Raw genomic sequence first — 21,704 nt, forward strand, 5'->3', positions numbered from 1 at the left:
TTTACTGAATATCCACATATCTACTAAATATCCGTGTAGAAAATACAGGCTATTGTTTTCTCTGTTTAACATTTATACAAATGAGTTATATTCTACTTATCCTCCAGCATGCTGCTTTTTTTCATTTAACATTTAGTTTTCTGTATCTATTCATATATATATATATATAGATAGATAGATAGATAGATAGATAGATAGATATAGATAGATAGATATAGATATAGATATAGATATAGATATAGATATAGATATAGATATGAATACACACACATATCACACACACACACACACACACATAAAAATTCCTGCAAGCAGTCACAGCCACAATCTTGGCCACCACCACTGCACTGCTGCCCTGCCCACCCCGCCCACCCAGCCCGCCCCACCCTGCCAGCCACCACTGCTGACCACCCTGCCTGTGCTTTCCCTCTGGCAGCTGCCTTGCTTTCCCCTTTCTCTCCCTCTTCCTTCTATGCTGTCTTCAATCTTCACTCCTCCCTCCCTCAGTCTATGCAAATTAACCACCATCTTTGTTGGGTTAATTTGCATACTTGCTCTGATTGGCTGTGGAAGTAGTGAAGGTATGGTCAATTAGCATTTTCCTCTTTTATTAGTATAGATATGTGTATATATAGATCAATTTTATTCAGTTTTTAAATATGTACTAGTTAGTGTGCCATCAAATGAATAAATATCATTTTAATACTTCAGTCATTGAATTTTGTGATTTTTATTTACTATGCATTTCCTTTTGTTTGTTTTCTTTTCTTCTTTTACTGAAAATTATGGATTGAATTGTTGTGTTCTCCCAAAATTTATCTGTTGAAGCCCTAATCTCCAATGTATTTGAAGATGAGATCTTTGGGTCATTAGAATTAGGTGAGGTCATGAGGATGGGGCCCTCATGATGGGATTATTGCCCTTATAAGAAGAGACACCAGAGAGCTTGCTTTATGTCTATTCTCCATGTGAGGATACAACAAAAAGGTATCTGACTAAAATCCAGAAAGGAAGCATCCTCTAGGAACTGAATTGGCTGGCATCTTGATTGTGGACTTCTAAGAAATGTTAGAAAATGAATTTTTGTTGACTAAGCCATCTGGCCCATAGTATTTTATATGGCAGCTTGAGCAGACTAAGACACTGACTTCTACCAAATTGATGTCTTCTCTATTAGATTTTTCTGTAGGAGGTTTTTTTTTTGTTTTGCTTTGTTTTGTTTACCTCTATTAACCTGAAAGTTTTATACTCATTTTTATTCTTATTGTATTTACATTCCATTTTTACTTATTGTATTCTAAGCATTTAATATACAGTTAATGCAACACAATCTAAAGTTAATTTCTATGCCCCTTTTGTTACATTTGCCTTGGTTAAACCACATTCTCCCACATTAAGTATTTATAGTACTCACTTTTGTAAACAAAACTACTTTTTAAAATATTTTTTTCTTATATTTCAATATGTCATTTTAATTTCTTTCTTGATTGATAGTTCTTTGAAATGCTTTCAGCAAAGTTCTATGAGCAGGAAACTCTCTCATTCTTTATCTCAACATAATTTTTTGTACTCCCTCCTTAATATATTTGGGTATGTAAGTTTATTAAAGTAACTACAAGGCAGTGCTTATATTTTAAAGAAAAACTACTGATAGTCTTCTTTAGGTACTTGCATATTTTAATTTTTCTAAGCTGAATATTATTTGTATCATTTCTCAAAAGTTAAAACATACACAAAAGATATAAAATACTTTGATCACTGGCTCATCAAATAAATGCCAAATCTTCATATATTCTGTTCATGTTTATGCAAGATTTTCTTCAAGCAAACCACTGAAGGTGATACTGTTGCCATGGTACCATACCTGGAGTCCCCTTAGATATTAAAATGGTGCAGTCCCCTCATTATAGATTCAGGATTCAGCTGCTGTGGGCTGCATTCATTTGTACAACCTCTCAATGTAAGTGTTGTCCTGCTTTCTGCTTCGCATTAGAAATTCTTCTTCTCGGTGATGGAATGTAGTGTCTGCTTTCATTTGAAACTTGAAGCTGGAGTGTGAAAGAATCATAGTCAGGACCCCTGTACCTGGGAAGTGTGGCTATATCCCTTCTCTACTTCAAAACAGAATTTCTTTTTAATCAAGTGATGCTCCAATTGGCGTTGAAAACAGCATCTGTGCATGGGATGAAAATCCAGAGCACAACCAAGGTCCCCTCTTGAGTCACCAGATTTCCAAGGACAGGTAAAACTTAGATTTCTAGGGAGAGAGCACAGCCAGTGACATTGAGCTAACGTCACTTTTCTAGCTGCTTGGGGAGCTGGTCAGCTGCAGAAATCTGAATTCTGTTCACAATGAGCTTCAGTTAGTCCACATTGCTATTTTATTTTTAGCAGATTATGTTTGGATTCTTGTTCTTTTTGTTGGGTTCAGGTTTAACAACCCCCTTCACCCCCCAGCTTCTATCACACTGCATCCGATCTCCAAATTAGCTCCTTCTCCTCATATTTATAGTCAGTAGATTTCTTTAAGAGGAAACACACACACACACACACACACACACACACACACACACAACCAAACCACTCCTGACATCAAAACCCATTGTTAACAGGCACCTTCAAACTGTTGAAAGAAATTCAACAGAAAGCAGACATTTTTCTTGATATTAAGTATAGTTACACCATTTTCAGGATTCCATTATTAGAAATACCAATGAATAATTCAGCATGAAAAATAAAATTGTGGGACCTCTGCCTCACAGATGTAGGAGCACACACATTAACTCTCATTCACTTCAGCAATATCACTAAGATAGAAAGGGGATTTTTAAATTAAGACAACCTATAAAGACAAAGAGAACAGAAAACTGTAAATCAGGCAGATAAGTGATAATAACTAAGCAGTCAGCTATAAGAATCATCAGCAACCATTTTATTTAGCAACTTCATAATTCCATGCAGCTGGCCCCCAAAAAGTATCAACTTAAGCACTGGATTTGTGTTTTGGTTCTTGGTTTAGCCATTTCCTAACTGAATGACTTGAGCAGATCACTGAAGTTCTCTAAGCCTCAACTTGATTACTATAAAATGGAACATTTTATTCAATCAAGAAATAATTATTGAGCAATCCCCATGGGCCCTGTGGATACAGAAATGAAAAATGTAATCCTTGACTTCAAATCCAAGGCAGGAGGCAAGCAAGAACACAAAGGAGGAATGGAGACTAAGCTTGAGCATCTACTATGGGGGCAGATAATATATCATGTAATGCTCCCAGTAATCCAGTGGTATTACCTTTCCAGTGAAGGAAGTCAATGCTCAGAAAAGCTAAGTAATTGAACCCAAGTTGTACAGTGAAAAGGGACATAGGCTCAAATCTTTCATGCCCCCATGTCAATCTTTCAAAAATGTGCCTCCTTAGAACACCACACTTAGACAAGGAAAAGGTTCAGGCCAGAACCAGTACCTGAGAGGAAGAGAGTGCCAGAAGGGAGTGTTGATCAATGGATTCTGGCCATGGAAAAATCTGGATACTCAGTCCCTATCTCCTATACCAGGATCCTATGGTTGCTCTATTTATAAAGCTTCACTGGGAAATATTTGAGTGTTTACTACATTTCACCAACTGTGCTAAGTACTGAAGGATGTAAAGGTAAAAGCAAATCAAAACAAAAATAAAACAGTTCCTGCTCTGGATAAGCTTACAGTTTATTGGTGAGGACAATCATTATAAAGCATTGAAAATTAAATGATAGATATACCTAACACAACATGCAGGGATGTGGAAGGAAGTAGGGAGAGTCTGCTTTCAGGACACAGGCAAGCTGAGTCTGGAGGAACAAGCAGGGATTAGGAAAAGACTGCAGGTGCAACTAGGTTATATTTTGTGCAATACAGCTGATGTAAAAGAAATTAAATAAGAATGGATTCTGTATCTGTCAGGGTCCCAGTAGGGAAAACATGATTCACTCACCTGGGATTTTTGAAGACACTTCATAGGTGTTTGATTTAAGAGAACCAATGAGAGATACTGAAACACCCAAGGTCTAGCAACAGTGGGAAGCTATTACTATCCCAAGACTTAAAGGGACAGCAAAAGAAATAAAATTACCAGAGATAGGCTGTGAGTTCTGGGAGCCGAGGAAGAACCTATAGTCAAGAAGAGATACAGCCAAAACTTCACAAAGCAGAGAAGAGTAAATGCCCAGACCTCTCACCCCTTCCACTCTTTAATCTTCTGCCAGGGCCTCCCATGGGCCAAATCCACATGCAAATCCAAAGTCTCAGTCTGTAGAGATCAGCCTCCCAGGACATAGAGCAGGCTAAGAATAGCAGAGAATGGAAATGAGGGGGTGGATAAGCTGAACAAGAGAAAATTTGGGAGGAAATAATAAGCCTGTCATCAATATTTAGGTGTCTCTGGGGCATCCATGAAGAGATGCCCAATATATTGTGTGATACAGAAGTTTGGAGCTCAGCAGAAAGTTCTGGGCTACAGAAAGAGAGCTTTAAGGGTCATATTCCAGTTGGATGGTGACAAATCCTGCCTCCATATGATGGCAGTGCTTTTCAAAGTGCTCTGCATTAATATATATTTAGTGATCCTCGGAGAGGTAACAATAGTTCTTGTAGCTTTTGCATTTAACTGGTAGTAGCTTGGACATTTCTTCAGTAGGTTGACAGGAGATATGAAATTTTATATAGAAGAGCAGAAAAAACAAACTACCCTCTATTTTCTCAACATGGATTAAATCTATTAAAATCTCTCTGTCGTATTCAGTACATATGTATATAAATTTCTTGCTTAAGTCATTTATTTTTCTCATATATGTCTTGTGATGCTTTAAGGATTGTACTAAGTGATAAATACAAAATATTAGAGGCCTGTTGCATGAAGATTTGTGCAAGAATAGGCCTTCCTTCTCCTGGCTTTGCTCCCAGCTGCCCGGGAGCCTGCAAGTCCTTGCTCCCGGTAGACTGTTGCTCCTGTAGCTCCTTTCACACCTGGCCCTCGCCCTCATAGCAGGTGTCTCGCCCCACCCAGCTGCTCTGTGCCTGCATATGCAAATTAACCTTCCATCTTTGTTGGGTTAATTTGCATATTCACTCCTGATTAGGTGATGGGCATTGTGGAGGATCAGTCAATTTGCATATTTCTCTTATTAGTGTAGATAATATTATAAAATAGAATTCTAAGGTTTTCTAAATGAAATAATTCAATACTTTTATAAACATAACATATTAGGAATTAAATGTTCTTTTTTAATTATATATATATTTTTATTGACTTTTTACAGAGAGGAAGAGAGAGAGATAGAGAGCCAGAAACGTCAATGAGAGAGAAACATCAACCAGCTGCCTCTTGCACACCCCCTACCGCAAATGTGCCTGCAACCAATGTACATGCCCTTGACCGGAATCGAACCTGGGACCTTTCAGTCTGCAGACCGATGCTCTACCACTGAGCCAAACCGGTTTTGGCAGGAATTAAATGTTCTTTTGCTGAGGAGGAGCAGTGCTTTGAAAATAATAAGATATTAAAATATGAAGAAATTTTGTTGATGCTGTTATTAGAATAATATATTCCCAGGAAATACATTTTGAATGAAAGGTGAACCTTTTCTGTATGACCTATCCATTCATCAGAAAGGCTATGTGGATTCCATCTCATCCTATCAACACACACACACACACACACACACACACACACACACACACCAGCGTAATAGTGACATATTTCATAACGCCTCTTTTGTACCACTTGGAAGGCCACTTGTGTTTACTAGGGCATGCTGCCCATGTATAGAACATTTTATCACCACTGATTGTTATTTGCTCTGGGGCTAGCAAATATGTTTCTGAATGTCCTCAGTGATGGCACATCCAGTCTTTGAAGGGGGGTTTGATTTTATAAATGGCCAAAAGTCATTGGAGGTTAATGGACATTGCAAGGAAGCCTTCCGTCCACCTTGAACACTGGAGGAGCAGAAGATCCCTGAACCTCAGTTCACAGTTGCAAAAAAACTACATGATGCAGGTGCAAGTTGTTTTTTTGTTTTTTTTGTTTTACTCATCTTTTAAATCCAGGTTCATGAAAATGTGTATTTTCAGCAGCCACTAATGGAAATAAATTGGTAATTAAGCTGGCTCATACAACTTGTAGCAAAGCACGAGGTGTGATTTCTCAAGTAATGAGGATTTTCTTGCATGCTAACTAGGGGTTCTGCAGACAATTCCAAAACAGGAGCCTTAGAAATAGTTGGTTATTAAATCAAATTTGCAGTAAGTTTACATTCTCCTAGGGCAGTGGTTCTCAACCTTTTTAATGTCGCGACCCTTTAAAACAGTTCCTCACGTTGTGGTGACCCCCAACCATAAAATTATTTTCGTTGCTACTTCATAATTTAATTTTGCTACTGTTAATGAATCGTAATGTAAATATATGTATTTTCCGATGGTCTTAGGCGACCCTGCTAGCAGTTCTCAATTTGAGGGTTATAACGAGGTGTGATGAACAAGGTTGAGAACCACTGCTGTAAAGCCTAAGACCATCGGAAAACACATATATTTACATTACAATTCATTAACAGTAGCAAAATTATGGTTATGAAGTAGCAACGAAAATAATTTTATGGTTGGGGATCACCACAATGTGAGGAACTGTATTAAAGGGTCGCAACATTAGAAAGGTTGAGAACCATTGTCTAGGGAGATAACTTTCACTGGTGTCCTGCCTCCCAGGATTTGTTTATCAACAACATCATTAATCTCCTTAGTCCTATTTTATAATTGCACTGTCTGTAAAAAATATTATCCTATATAATAAAGAGGTAATATGCAAATTGACCCTCAGGCCTTCACATCACAAGATGGCTGCCCCCACATTGTCACAAGATGGTTTCTACAATATGATTGACCCCACATCATCACAAGATGGACATCCCCATGTCGTCACAAGATGGCTGTCCCACATCATCATAAGATGGCCATCCCCACGTTGTCACAAGATGGCCAGCAGGGGAGGACAGTTGGGGGTAATCAGGTCAGCAGGGGAGCAGTTAGGTGTCAATCAGGCCAGCAGGGGAGCAGTTAGGGGGCTATCAGACTGGCAGGCAGAGTGGATAGGGGCAATCAGGCAGCCAGGCAGGCGAGTGGCCAGCAGTCCCATATTGTGAGAGGAATGTCTGACTATTAGTTTAGGAATCTGGCCTAAACTGTCAGTCGGACATCCCCCAAGGGGTCCCAGTTTGGATAGGATGCAGGTTGGGCTGAGGGACACCCCTCCAGTGCATGAATTTTGTGCACTGGGCCTCTAGTTTTAAATGAATGGCCAAAATTTCAGGAACTTTCCAAACACTAATGCCTTGACATTTCTTTCTCCTACAAAGAACCCCACCCTCCAGCTAGACTTTGCTCTGACCCCTGCAGAACTACAGAACTCGGGCAAAACATGAATTTCTGAGGCAAAAAAAAAATAAATTAATAAAATAAAAAAATGAAAAATGCACAGGAACCCTGGTCTCCCTAACTGGGAGATCCATCCTTCCAATTTCTTAGAAATTTCTAGGTACCAAGGGGCTAGCTTTCATAATTTGTTTACTGCACCCAGGGAAAAGCATGTGTGAGGTCTCACAATTCAACTGATCATGGAGGTATTTATGTTGGTCATTGCAATCAGGGCCTATTTGTTTCCTACATAATTAAAGAGGATTATGAATTTTGGATGGTTCCTGAGAATTCATCTAGTTCATTTTTCTGAGAGTACATAGGGTTAAATACCAGAGGTGACTCCTTGGCATAGCCAGAAATTTCCCCAGGGAAGGATGATAAGTGTGTATGGGTTACTTGACTGTAATCCATCAACAATGGCTGTGATGTCATGAGTTTCCCTGCATCCACTCTTGCCCATCCCTCCAGTGTATTCTCTCCATTATGCAAATGGATTGAGCTTTAAAAAACAAGCCTAATCATGTCACAACCTTCTTACAAGCCTTCAAGGCTGCACATTCCTTTTAGGGAAAATGCCGAAATCTTCACTCTGACCTATCAGGCTCTATATGATCAGGCCCTGCCTGCCTCTTCAGCCTGTCTTAAACCCTCCTTCGGGACTCTGGGAACCAGACAGGTGGAACTCCAGCTCAAAATGCTCCTCTTCCACTCCTTTCACCTGCTTTACTGTTATTCTTCCTTTAGATCTAAATAATGCTTTTCACAACTGACCCTTTTCCACAAAGCAAGTCAGTCTCTCCTTGCCCCATTATATACTCAGGGCTGTGTATCTGAATATTCCATTGGTAGTACTTATCACAGTACTACACATTAGCATTTGAAATTATTTGATTAATCAGGGTATGATCTCTCCTACTAGACTTTAAACTCCATGAGGTCAGGGACCATAATGTTTTGCTCACAGCTGTGTCCCTCTGGCACACAGTAGGCAATAAATAAGTCTTCTTTGAACAAACAAGTAAGTAAAAGGGTCAAGAATCTGTATGTGCAAAGATAAATATTAATGAGTTGGTGGGGTTTGGTTGTAGCAGTGCATATATACACACAGTAGATATATGTACACATCTATCAATTTTCTAATGTATATTTATGGAAGATAAGGGGGGAGACAGAACATGCCTAGTTGATAAAGAGTGAGTACCATGCTATTTATCATCTGTTTATCCATCTGTTCATCCAAAGTTTTGCTACCTTGTGGCATCTTTCAGGCACTATTGTTCATTCAGATGCCACAAGGTAGCAAAACTTTCTTTTTATTTGAAAAATTGGCACTGTTATTTCTCTTAGGAGGAAAATTGTCTTGGTTATAACGACAACACAAAATACTGTGGTATTTAGGTCAGTAAGTGGCTCCCCTTCTCCACTTCTCTACTCCACCAAGCAATGACAGAAAAATAAAGTCTAAGCATGTGGCTTTCTATCCTGTTACAGAGATAAAGATTAGAGAAGCTAGAGGAGAAAGTGACTAGCTCAGCTCTTAGGTGCTCTTGGGTGAGTTGTCTCAAATACCAATTGTCACAACTAGGTTATTCATATGAACTACATGACAGACATTTTATTGTTATTTATTTATTTTTAAATTTTATTTTTTTGTTGTTGAAAGTATTGCAGATATCTCTGTGTTGTTGTTTTTTTCCCATTGACCACCTGCGCTCAAACCCCCCACCTCAGGCTTTCATCACGCTATTGTTTGTGTACATGGGCTATGCATATATGCATATAAACTTCCTGGTTAATCTCTCACTCTCACTCCCACCTTCCTTCTGAGATTTGTATGATGGACATTTTAAAATGGAGACCACTAACATATAAACTGATGTGGGCAAGTACACATTTGATGAAAATATTGACATTATAGATGTTAGGCAGTAAAATATTGACATTATAGATGTCAAAACTTCATTGTAAGCAATGACACGTCTGAATTATATGCTTACCTTGTTGGAAGACCATTCCATCTCTGCATGCAATAGGAAGAATAAATTAATCAGTGACATCAGGATGGAAACAGTGATGCTGGGGGAACCAACTACATGGCCTGTTCTTCTTGTGCTCTGACTAGAAGATGTAATCGGATGCAATCATTTCATTAATACACACATGGCCCTGTAATGGAAATACAGGGGACCAGATGGCCAGGAGTGGACTGAGATGAAAAGAGATGGGTGTTCGCAGTTTAGCAACTAACTACTTAGCCTGTATGGATTATACTAAATACTTATAGAACCACAGAACACATTTTCAGAATGAAATTCCGGCTTTGTGTCTAGAAACACTATTCCCAGCAGGAGGAGCACGCCTGCTTTCCTGGACTGCAGTAGGCAGGACTGCTGTGCCTGAGTAGTTGGTGGCATTGCTGCGGTAGTGCCCAAACTTGCCTGCATATTGGAATCTCCTGGAGGGGCTTAAAACAAACGAACAAAACCAACATATGGGGGCTCACTTCCAGAAATGCTAATTTAATTGTTCTGGGATATAACCTAGGCATTGAAATTTTTCAAAGCTCCCTGGGTGATTCTAAGGTGCAATAAAATTTAATAAACATTGCATTAATGTGATTCTCATAGTTCCACATGTAGGGACACTTTATAGACCAATAAAATAAGCAAGTGCTGGTGGTGTGATTTGGGAGAGCTCAGAACAACCCTTGCCCCAAATAGCTATTCTCTCCTTCTCTGTAGTGTTTGGAAAACTACTAGAAAAATTCATTTCTTTGAATGAAGGCTTTGCAACTTAAATGAGGATAATTCCTGTGAGAAAGATAATACAGTAAGTGGCTATCAGTTATTAACACCCTGGTGTGCGTGCTTATCGGATTACTTTCCTTAAGGTGGTGGAGTAAGGGGCAGAAGTGGGGAAGTTCAGTGGTGGAAGCTCAGAGGTCAGTAAGCTGTGGGTTTGAGGCAGGTTCCAGGGATGGGAGATTGATTCAAAGGCAGTCTGGAGTCAGGATGGAATGCTGGGCTTACATCAAAAAGAGAAATTTGGCCCTAGCTGGTTTTGCTCAGTGGATAGAACATCTGACTGTGGACCAAAGCATTGCAGGTTCAATTCCAGTCAAGGGCAAGTACCTCAGTTGCAGGCTCCCTGGCCCAGGGCGAGTACAGGAGGCAACCAATCAATGTGTTTCTCTCACACCAATATTTCTCTCTGTGTTTCCCTCTCTCTTCCATTATCTCTAAAAAATCACTGGGAAAATATCCTTCGGTGAGGATTAAAGAAACAAAAAGAGAGAAATTTGGTGTGGAGGATCTGAAGGTCAGAGTAGACTATGAATCAGATCAAATGAGCAAGTTAAAGTCTGTGCTCTTGGCAAACCATTGGCTGACTCTCAGAATACTGTAGCAAGGGAGAAGGACCTGTGGTGAGTAACAGATGAGTGACAGCCCCTTTCCACTTTCACCTCAGCTCCAGAAACAAGGGGCTTTTCATACCAGACTTGGGCTTTGGTGCCCAAGGAGGATCAAAAGGCAGGTAGGAAATCCCAAGAGCCTCTGGGCTGAATAATACCTGAGCCTCCAGCTTCCTGGCAAAATCAGGAATTGGTTGAATTTCAGGAGGTCATGTTACCAGGCAACCAACCAGGTAAGTCACTGTATGTTTATGAAAGTAAAGAAGAACATTGAAAACAAGCTCCACGTCTTAGAGAGGGTGCCTTCCAGGATGAATACCAATTCTACATGATTATCTTGACTGCAGATATGAAGCAACAGAATGAATCTGACTTTCAGCAGCACACTCTGAGGTGGAAGAAGCACATGTGAGAACATATATCTCCCTCAGTTTAACAATCCAGCCAAAGGCATGTCCTACCCATGTGCACTTCCCTGCAATCTCCTCATCTCATTTATGCAGACTGGAAACGCACTCAGCAGGAAGCCCAGCTACACCTAGCATGGCTGGGATTCTGGCTGGACAGTGACAATGAGCGGGTGCCCAGACTCTTCTAAATGACTTTTGAATAGTGCTGACTTCAAAGAAACCTCTTTCTGCAGGTTTAATAAGCCTCCCCCACCTCCTACTCTGCCTGGGAAGCTCCGATGTGAATGGGAATCACGACTTGACATAAACGTGGAAGATTATGTGTCCATAGGGCTGATTTGATTCCTACTGGAGTATTTATTTATTTGCTGTGATTTCACACCTCTGCTTTGGCTACAATGTCTTCTGAAATTAATCCCTGTGCTATCATTACACATAGGTATGTTCTCTATATACAAGGTGGGTGGAGAATGAGAAATTTGTACATGCAATTAAAAGAAAAAAAGGGATACATAGCCTTTTATTCAAAGGACTAGCCAGCAGAAAATGTTAGATTGCCCAGTATTTGGAATCACACTCTTTGGGTCTGAGACACAGTTTGGCAGTTGGGTCCATAAGATTGCAGAATAGCTTTAAAGGTAACAGGCTCAGGAGCATTCTAGTAGGAAATATCTCTAAATTTTGTCTGGAAAGCAAAATCAAAAGTCTTTCTCCTCAATATTTTAGCTAGGACTTAATAGGGGAGGAAATACAAGAGAAGAAAAGAGAAAAAAAAATCAGTTTGTAGCAAAGAGGAGGAGATTTCATTTGCCACTTTGACAGGTTGGGTTTGGCCCGTCAGAAGACAATTTGATGGTTTCGTTAGGAAACAGATGTATGTAGGCTACTGGGGGAGATAAAGCTCCATTAATCCTTGCTGTTTGTGAATGAAATGTGGAGGACTTTAACACAGGGGCCAATCTCATACTGAATGCTGTCCCTCTGGAGCTACACAAATCCCATGAGGCTTACATATGCTGGCACTTCCCAGAGCCTATGCACCCAGGGCTGTGACCAGCTTTCTGCATCTGCCTCTCCGATGCTATAGCCCAGGGTTGCAAGCTCAGCAGCATTTTTTATGTTAGTCCAGCTGGAGTTGGGACCACAGAGAGTGAAAGCAGCACAAAGATCGAGCAGAAGGCTTTCAAATGAGGGGTCCAGGCTGCTCCAAAGATGGAGGGATTTTTATTTGGCAAAAGGAAACCCCTTTCTCCTCTTGGTTTGAATGAACTTAGGTCCTGGGGGATCCAGGAATTACCTCTATTTAGGGAACATGCAACTTTCCCAGGTGGAGGGAGATAGAGAGCCAGAGTCACTCTCCTACTCCTGCAATAAACTTCAGATTCCACAAGCGGATACTATGGAAAGCACCATGAAACATACCCTCCACTCCCTAGGACTTTATGGTCCAGGAAAGGAGAGGTCAGCTGATTCACTTTCATTCTTACATCTTATACAAAGTTCTTGGGGAGGGTTCATTTATTGAATACTAGAGGCCTGGTGCATGAATTCGTGCATGGGTAGGGTCTGGCTGACCTGCCCCAATTGGGGCTGGCTGGCTGGGGGAAGGGGTCTCAGGAGGTTGGCCTGCTGGCTCTACCCGCATTAGGCTGGTTGGCCGGCTTCAGTGCACATCATAGTGACTGGTCATTCAGGTTGTTTGGCTTTTACATATATTTGAAGCTGCAACTCTAACAGTGTCACTTGGGAATCTGGCTGAGAAGAGAAGGAGGTTCTAAGCACAGATAAGATAAGAGCTAACCCAGATATACCCATTCAGTAAACTGGACCACTGTTAGTAACTCTCCACTCCCTGTATTAGAATATTCAACTGTGCCCTTTGTTATGTGCCTTTACAGTTTTTTCCACTAAATGTGAGAATATTTCCCTGCTCTATTAATGGAAACTACTGTTTGGTAAGACGTGGCTTTGCAGAGCCAATAGTCCAGGCAGTAATTTCCTTTAAAAACTTGCAGGTGGCTATGCCCTCATGATCCAAACAACCCTAATTCCCTTTTTCTTTTTCAAAGGTCACATTTTCTATCTTTTTAAATTATTTGGTCCTCAGGAGAATTTGAGATAGTGCTCCCTGGCATATGTAACCAGTTTGGCTCAAATAAACTATTTTTTAAAAAATCAATTAATTTTCAAATATATCTTTATTGATTTCAGCGAGGAAGGGAGAGGAAGAGAGAGAGAGAGAGAGAGAGAGAGAGAGAGAGAGAGAGAGAGATCAATGATGAGATGATGAGTGAGAATTATTGATCTGCTGCCTCCTGCATGCTCCACACTGGGGATCAAGCCCACAACTGGGCATATGCCCTGAACAGGAATCAAACCTTGACTTGTGGTTCATAGATTGACACTCAACCACTGAGCCATTCCTGCAGGGCTCAAACATTTTTTTTCTTTAATTATTTGGTCTTCTCTAAGACTCTTGAAGAACACTTTCATCATAGCTTTTTCCTTAGCTACATGTTTGACTTTAGGCAGACAACCTAATTTGGGGGTCAATTTTAACATCTGTGAAATGGGATGGATTTCCTGATTTCTATCCTGCCCTAATATTCACAGAAGCAAAAGTTCTCAACTTCTTATTGTTATCAGAGTCAGTGGAAAGAATTTAATGAAAATGCAGGTAGCTAAACCTCACTTCTATAGATTTTAATTTAGCAGGTTTCAGGTGGGACCCCAGAATCTATATTTTTAATGAGTAGCCCCAGATGGTCTAATGTTTATCCTATAAGTTCCATTGTCTTTTTACCCCAAATGATTACACTAATAGAATAAAGTGAGTTTTAAGTAAGAGCTAAAGGAAAGAACTTCCCAGGTTACTTAAAAGGGTATCTTCAATCAGAGGGGACTTGAGACAGTAAAAATCTAGCTGGGTAAGACAATGGCCCTATTAGAGCAAGTTATTAATTGAAAGCAACATTGGTTGGGCTCAAAAAGGAAACACAACTTCATAAGTGTAAAACAACTTACGAGTGGTTTTAAAAAATAAAAACAGTTAAGCCTGACTCACTTGGCTCAGTGGTTGAACATCACCTATGAACCAGGAGGTCATGGCTGGATTCCAGGTCAGGGCACGTGCCTGGGTTGTGGGCTCTATCCTCCTGTAGGGGGCATGCAGGAGACAGCCAATCAATGATCCTCCCTTATCATTGATATTTCTTTCTCTCTCTTCCCTTTCCTCTCTGAAATCCATAAAAATATTTTTAAATAAAAATAAAAACAGCCGGGACTGGTTTGGCTCAGTGGATAGAGCGTTGGCCTGCGGACTGAAAGGTCCCGGGTTTATTCCGGTCAAGGGCATGTGCCTTGGTTGGGGGCACATCCCCGGTGGGGGGTGTGCAGGAGGCAGCTGATTGATGTTTCTCTCTCATCGATGTTTCTAACTCTCTATCCCTCTTTCTTCCTCTCCTTGAAAAATCAATAAAATATATTTAAAAAAATAAATAAATAAAAACAGTTAATTGTTTTCAAAGTGTGGTGGGGATAATAGGTTTTAATCTAAAAACAGGGTACCAAATTTAAGAGTTGAGTCTTTTCAAATATAGGTTCTGCGTATAGGTGCTTTTGTGTGTTCATACACATGCATTATGTATACATGTGTTCATATGCTAAATCTATATGACATATCAAAGTATAATTCACAATAATAAGCTAATAATTAACAATGTAGTCATAGCCTAGTGCTTGAAAATTGCATTGTAAGAATATTTGAAATGTATCTGCTGCAATTTATGGTCTTAGGATATCATCTTTAAGAATCTGGAAAAGCCACATGTGTAGAACATCTTGATTTTGAGTTGTTTGGCCTATTTTTAGACATTTAAAAATGTTAAACAGATTTCCTGTGGGACTTTCTCACTCATTCATTCACTCCCTAAGATCATTTATTCCAAAAGTGTCTGCCAGCAAACACGGGAATATAGAGAGGCAGAGCCTAAGGAAACGGGGGGAGCCTGAGAAAACACACCAAATCTGAGTTGGGGGATCACCATTCCATTTGGAAGATGATTGGACAATCGATTACCCATTTCCTTTTTTGAACAGGCTGAAGCTCTATCCATTGAACAACACAGGCCAGGGCAATCATCCATCTCCATTTTTGCACCTCCTCCCTGCCCTGCAGGAAGTAAAAAGTGCCTGCTTTAGCCCTCATGTTCCATTTACACCCTCTACCTTTCTCCACTTTTAGTGGACTCTGACTTCTTTGCAGTGAAAAGCTGCTTCCTTGAGGTAAAGGTGTCAGGCCTAGGAGAGATCTTACTGATCCCTCTTACACTGAAGCTTGGGTTGTGCCTTTGAACACTGAACTTTATGCAGACATGCATTGTTATTAGATTCAGTCTCATGCCATGTGCCCATCTTCCCTGATCCTGCCACCAGCTTGGTTGCTCTTGAACAGAAGGCTCATGGTGGTGTGGTTTATGTGGTACTGCTATGTGCTATGATCACTGTGGACAATGAAGACTTCATCAAATGCCTAGAATGAGTGAACAACCCTTTCACAGTTGCATTTTTACAACTACTTACCCATTTGGTACATGGAATATTCCCAACTACTGTGTCTCCTAATACTGACCCCGAGCTCATTAGCAGCCTGGTGTGATGGTTTCCATTTTCTAGAGACCAATTAAGCAGTTGCTCCAGACAGAACTCACAACAAAAATGTAAATTTAAAAAACAGAAACCAGGACCTTCTGGCGGAGGGGAGAAAGCCAAGGCAGGCAGGCTAGGGAAAGAGGAGATTGGGTGAGGATGTGAGAGGCTCTGTGTCTGCCAGTGGAGTACTGGGCCTCCTTAATTTCAGATTCCACCACAGTTTACCTGAGATGTATCCCCTCCCCCGCTTAGTAGATAGATAGATAGATAGATAGATAGATAGATAGATAGATAGATAAATGAAAAAGAAAAGAAAATAGCAGAGACCTTTAATTAGAACCACCCACTGGCTCATGCAAGGCTCCTAATTACAGATTTATGCCAAGACCCCCCATTCTCAGAGGCAGCTTCACACTAGCGTTTCAGCTTCAGCCTAAACGGACTTTCACCAAGCTTCCCTCACCCCTGCACCAGATCCAGGGAGGCATCAAATCGCAGGCACAGTCTGCGCCACGCAGTCCTCTCAAGGGAGATTGAAAAACGTCCTACCGTTGTCCCCATTCTCCTTCCCCAACCCCCATCTCCCTTCAGAGAGGGGATTTCTGTTGCCTCCTAGAAGACAAAAAAAAAAAAAAAAAAAAAAAAAAAAAAGCAAAAGATGAGGCTTGTACATAGCGAGAAGCTAAACTACCTACTTCCCTCCCCACCCACCCAGGCTCTGCTCCCGACTCCGCCTCCTCCTGCAGGGGGCCGGCGGTCAGGTGAGATTACCTGGGCGCCGGAGAAGCCCCGAGGGGCGCTGCGATCCTAGGTTTCGGATTCGCCCCACTCCCCGCCCCCAGGTCCGCAGGACTCTGTCCCCTTCTGCCCCTGCGCGTCCCCTGCCCCTCGGGCTTGGGCGCGCAATGACAGCCGCGCGCCGCGCTCCGCTCCCCTCCGCCGACCTGGCATGACGCAGGCGGAGACTACTTAAGGGCGGATTAGAGGCGGCGGCGCGGATTCCCAGCCCCGCAGCCGGCTCTGCGCTCCGCCCCGGCCTCGCAGGTGGCAGCGCGGGAGCGCTCCGTGCCCACTGAAGTGCCAGGCGCGGGGCTGGTGCCCGGACCCTTTCCCGGCCCCCAGCCCCGGGTGGGGAGTGGCGCCCAGAGACCTCTCCGCGGGGCGCGAGAGTTGGAGGAGCTGCAAGCTGCCACCCAGCCCCGCCCCTCTCCCGGGCACGGTGGGCTCAAAACCTGACCCTCCGGACGCGCCGCTGGAGGTTGTGCCGGCTCGCTGGACTGCGCCAGCTGCCCCATCAGTCGGGGTGCGCTTGAATTTCTTTCCCCATTTTTCTCTTTTAAGTACAATAAACGGGAGAGGAGGTTCGTGATTTTTTTTTTTTAATTGTTTGCTTTTTTAATCGCGGGGCAATTCGCTCCCAGCGGGGACGTGCGGCCCCGGGTGGGGCCAGGAGCAGGAAGGTGCCCGGTGCTGCCCACTCTTTGTCTGCTGCCTCCGGATGCACAGCGATGGGGGAATGGACCATCTTGGAGAGGCTGCTGGAAGCCGCGGTGCAGCAGCACTCCACTATGATCGGGAGGTAAGGGCGCCGAGCCGGCTGTCGGGCGGCCCCCCGGGAGTCCCTTCTCACACCCAGACTGAGCCCCAGTAGCCCCCCAGTCCACCCCCTGTCCCTTTCCATCATCTTCAGCCCATGCATCTGTGTTTCCGCATTGAGAGATTACCCAATGCCCCGCGATGCCCCCCTCCTTTAGTTGCTCCTGCTCAGCGCCCCATCCCCTCCCTATGAAGCAACACTGGGGGTTCACTCTTCTCCCAACGGAAAGGGAGTTGTTGGCTCAGTCATGGTCCCCCCCCCCCCCCCACACACACACACTCTCGGGAGTCCAGCCAGTCTCCATCCGGTTCCCTAAATAGAATCTATAAGGAAGGCAGGATTGTATTTGGACAGAGAAGGACAAACAGGAAGATGTATTTGTTCTTCAGAGCAGATGTATCTTTCCCCAACAAATTTTTATTAAGCTAAACCGATTTGGCTGTTAAAACTCACTGTGTCAGAAACCCACACACCCAATTTTGTGTATATATTCATAGCTATCTGTTTATGTAAAACATTAAGTTTAATATTCATATTGAAGATAAACATCCAAATCCGTTGGAGTACTTATATACATGCTCTGTGTAGGTTTTGAAATGTATTCTGTTCAGATATTCGGTGTGCCTTTGCCGTATCCAGAGGGAAGGTGTGTTTTGTGCCTCCGTACATTGCACATATGCAGAAACCTACCTGTGGCAGTTGTACCATGTCCAATGTACAGAGAACTATGTATCTGAGCTCCCTGCAGTATGAAGTGCTCCCAGCACCCCACAGAAAGGGAAGAGACACAGGTTTCCTAAGATCCCCAGTTCAGCACCATGCAGGGATGGACAGCTCCTCAGGCAAAGGATCTTGATTCACAGCAGAGCAGGGAAGGTGGGAGCAGGGGTTTCCTAAATCAGTGACTCAGCCCCTGAGAACTTCTTTCCCTCCCTCTCCCCTGCTCAGGATCCTGTTGACCGTGGTGGTGATCTTCCGGATCCTCATTGTGGCCATTGTGGGGGAGACAGTGTACGATGACGAGCAGACCATGTTTGTCTGCAACACCCTGCAGCCTGGCTGTAACCAGGCCTGCTATGACCGCGCCTTCCCCATCTCGCACATTCGTTACTGGGTCTTCCAGATCATAATGGTGTGTACCCCCAGTCTCTGCTTCATCACGTATTCTGTGCACCAGTCCGCCAAGCAGCGAGAACGCCGCTACTCGACTGTCTTCCTGGCCCTGGACAGAGACCCCCCTGAGTCAATGGGTGGTCCTGGAGGAACTGGGGGTGTGGGCAGTGGTGGTGGAAAACGAGATGATAAGAAGATGCAAAATGCCATTGTCAACGGGGTGCTGCAAAACACAGAGAACACCGGCAAGGAGACAGAGCCAGACTGTTTAGAGGTTAAGGAGCTGAACCCACACCCGTCAGGGCTGCGCACTGCAGCGCGATCCAAGCTCCGGAGGCAGGAAGGCATCTCCCGCTTCTACATTATCCAAGTGGTGTTCCGAAACGCCCTGGAGATTGGGTTTCTGGTGGGCCAATACTTTCTCTACGGCTTCAGTGTCCCAGGTTTGTACGAGTGTGACCGCTACCCCTGCATCAAGGAGGTGGAGTGTTACGTGTCCCGGCCTACCGAGAAGACCGTCTTCCTGGTGTTCATGTTTGCCGTGAGTGGCATCTGCGTTGTGCTCAACCTGGCTGAACTCAACCACTTGGGGTGGCGCAAGATCAAGCTGGCTGTGCGAGGGGCACAGGCCAAGAGGAAGTCAGTCTATGAGATCCGCAATAAGGACCTGCCCCGGGTTAGTGTTCCCAACTTTGGCAGGACTCAGTCCAGTGATTCTGCCTACGTGTGAAGGGGCAGGTTTTGGGAAGGCCCAGGGTATGACGTTGCCCTGAGGCAGATGACTATTTGAGAGTGGTTACTATCTGCCCTCAATTATTGTACTCTCACTATTGAGATACAGGAAAAGGCTGGTTAGGAGAAGACATTGCATCAATGGGAGAAGAGAGAGAGAATCATTAGTACATCATACCTCTGGTTCCACAGAGACAATTGGGTAGAGTGATGAGATGGATGAGTTGGCCTTTTTTGGATCTTCTTACTTTATGGCCTAGTCTGATCTTAATAACAGTGGGACTTGTACAGCTGCCAACTAGGACTTAGCTCTGCTGAGCTCTGTATCCTGGTGAATGGTGTGAGTCAAACACTTCATTGGTACAAAATTTGTGACTTATCTCAACACATCCCTTCATCCTAGGCTTGCAAGACAAACATCCTTGAGGCATTCTTCATGCATCTCCCTCATCAGCATGCCCCTTTCCTCAATCCAAGATAGCATGCGAGCTTTTTCTTTTTTTAATCTGGCCTTACAGTAGACCTAATATGGTTTACCTGAAAGCTAGAGGGAATTACTTGGGGTGCGTTTTGGAGAATGGTCTTGACAAAGGTTTGCATTAGAGCCCCATATGACTGGCCCTTAGTCATTATGAAAACCTTAGGAATGTCTCAATATTTCCAATTTTCTAGCTCAAACTGCACTGGTGCTCTTTATTGGGGATAGGGTTTGGGTGGGAGGGAGGGAATTGTGATATGCAATTATAACACTTCTGTGAGATGGTTGTTGCACTGTTAGGCATGTGTTTATGCGCTTTGGGATACTTCTGCCTTCCAGTATGTGGACTTTGGATAGCATTAAAATATTTTTTTGTTAATATCAAAGATTTCTACTCAAACCACAGAATTTCTAGCTGGTGTATTCCATTTATTTTCTAATATAGTTTTGTTGTGCAACACAGCTGCACTTCATTTTGCCACTGTTTGGATTTACCTGTGTGCTCACACCAGAGACCTTAATTAGCCCATGTCAGCCCCTTATTTGTTATTTTATCAGTTATTTTTGAAATCTCCACAAAATCACTGGAACTAAATATTATTGGCTAACATGTGATTATGAATGCTTAAGACATATACCAAAGGTTTAAAAAAACCTGTTGCTTTGAACTGTGAGTATATTTCCCTTTCTTTGCTCTTATTTATTTAAGTGCCATACAATACCTTTTACATCCACTGTGTATTTAGTTAAAGCATTGGCCAATAGTAATATTTGGATAATGTGCTTTTATGAGTTTTGTTTCCTTTGCATTATGATTTTTATTTAGATATGGATGCAGTGTAACACACAACTGAGGATTTGTTTAAAATAAAGTTCTTTCCTTTTTTGATAAAACGGGAAGTCTGCATTTTTCTATTTTGACTGAGGTTCTATTTATTTAAATATATGTTCAAAATGTTTTATTACATATTTTAAAATGCAGAACACTTGGGGCACGAAGTGAGAGATGGATGAATAGTATTTGAGGAATGACCAATAAAGTCCAGTTAGTTACTCACAAATGAGAAGACCCTGGTACAATTTTATGACTGTTTAGAAGAGTGTGATGAGTTATTCAAATAGTAGTATTTACTAGCTCTCTTCAATTTTAGCTCAAGATTTCTGTGTGTGTTCCCCCCCCCCCCCAGGCTATCCTATATTATAAGAGATAATATGTAAATTAACTCTCACACCCTCACAAGATGGCTGCCTATGACCAGGACAGCAGGGGTATTAGTGAGGGATGACCACACAACTGAACAAGACTGTGTGGGGTGACGAGGCCAGCAGGAGGTGCAGTAAGGGGTGACCAGGCCGGCAAAAGGGGGGGGGGCAGTAAAGGGTGACCAGGCTGGTGTGGAGGAGGCAGTTAGGAGCAAATAGGCTGGCAGGGAAGGGGCAGTTGTGGGTGACCTGGCCGGCAGCAGGAGGCAGTTAGGGGTAATTAGGCCAGCACACAAATTCAGTGAGGGGTGATTAAGCCAGCAAGGGGGGGAGGCAGTTAGAGGCAACTATGCAGGCAGGCAGGTGAGTGATTAGGAGCCAGCGGTCCAGGATTGTGAGAGGGATCCTGGATTGAAGAGAGTGCAGGCTGGGTCAAGTGCCCCCAACCCCTGTGCACAGATTTCATGCACAGGGTGTCTAATTTCCTGTAATAAAATGTCAATGCTATATCACAGTAGCTCATCTCAGGAGTGAAATTTTTTTCCTTTTCCATCATATTTCCCTGTCATGAATTGTCACATATGGCAAGCATGTAGTGCTCTTCATCATCTCTTGAAGTTCTTATATGTAAAACGATGCTGATCCAACAGTCAAGCAGAA

General features: G+C 42.7%; 1 protein-coding gene and 1 long non-coding RNA gene across 2 annotated transcripts; one reads left to right on the forward strand and one right to left on the reverse strand.

Annotated features, from left to right (window-relative positions):
- Nucleotides 1-16,229: 16,229 nt before the first annotated feature.
- On the reverse strand, nucleotides 16,230-16,857 carry LOC118702502. Its single transcript, XR_004982751.2, has 2 exons — nucleotides 16,693-16,857; nucleotides 16,230-16,533 (listed from the first exon to the last, which is right to left on the reverse strand). It is a non-coding gene; the product is annotated as an uncharacterized LOC118702502 (long non-coding RNA).
- A 13-nt stretch (nucleotides 16,858-16,870) lies between these two features.
- GJD2 (gap junction protein delta 2) lies at nucleotides 16,871-20,730 on the forward strand. The gene is made up of 2 exons (XM_036446808.2): nucleotides 16,871-17,500; nucleotides 18,467-20,730. The coding sequence occupies exons 1-2, from the start codon at nucleotides 17,430-17,432 to the stop codon at nucleotides 19,359-19,361; spliced, it is 966 nt and encodes a 321-aa protein (XP_036302701.1). The 5' UTR covers nucleotides 16,871-17,429; the 3' UTR covers nucleotides 19,362-20,730.
- Nucleotides 20,731-21,704: the final 974 nt, after the last annotated feature.

Source organism: Pipistrellus kuhlii, unplaced genomic scaffold, assembly GCF_014108245.1.
Source record: "Pipistrellus kuhlii isolate mPipKuh1 unplaced genomic scaffold, mPipKuh1.p scaffold_m20_p_1, whole genome shotgun sequence".
Taxonomy (NCBI): domain Eukaryota; kingdom Metazoa; phylum Chordata; class Mammalia; order Chiroptera; family Vespertilionidae; genus Pipistrellus; species Pipistrellus kuhlii.

Bases quoted from the DNA above. Each gene is read 5' to 3' on its own strand.
- GJD2 (XM_036446808.2), top strand. From the start codon at position 17,430: ATGGGGGAATGGACCATCTTGGAGAGGCTGCTGGAAGCCGCGGTGCAG. The intron at 17,501-18,466 runs GTAAGGGCGCCG...TCCCCTGCTCAG, and splicing joins CACTCCACTATGATCGGGAG to GATCCTGTTGACCGTGGTGG.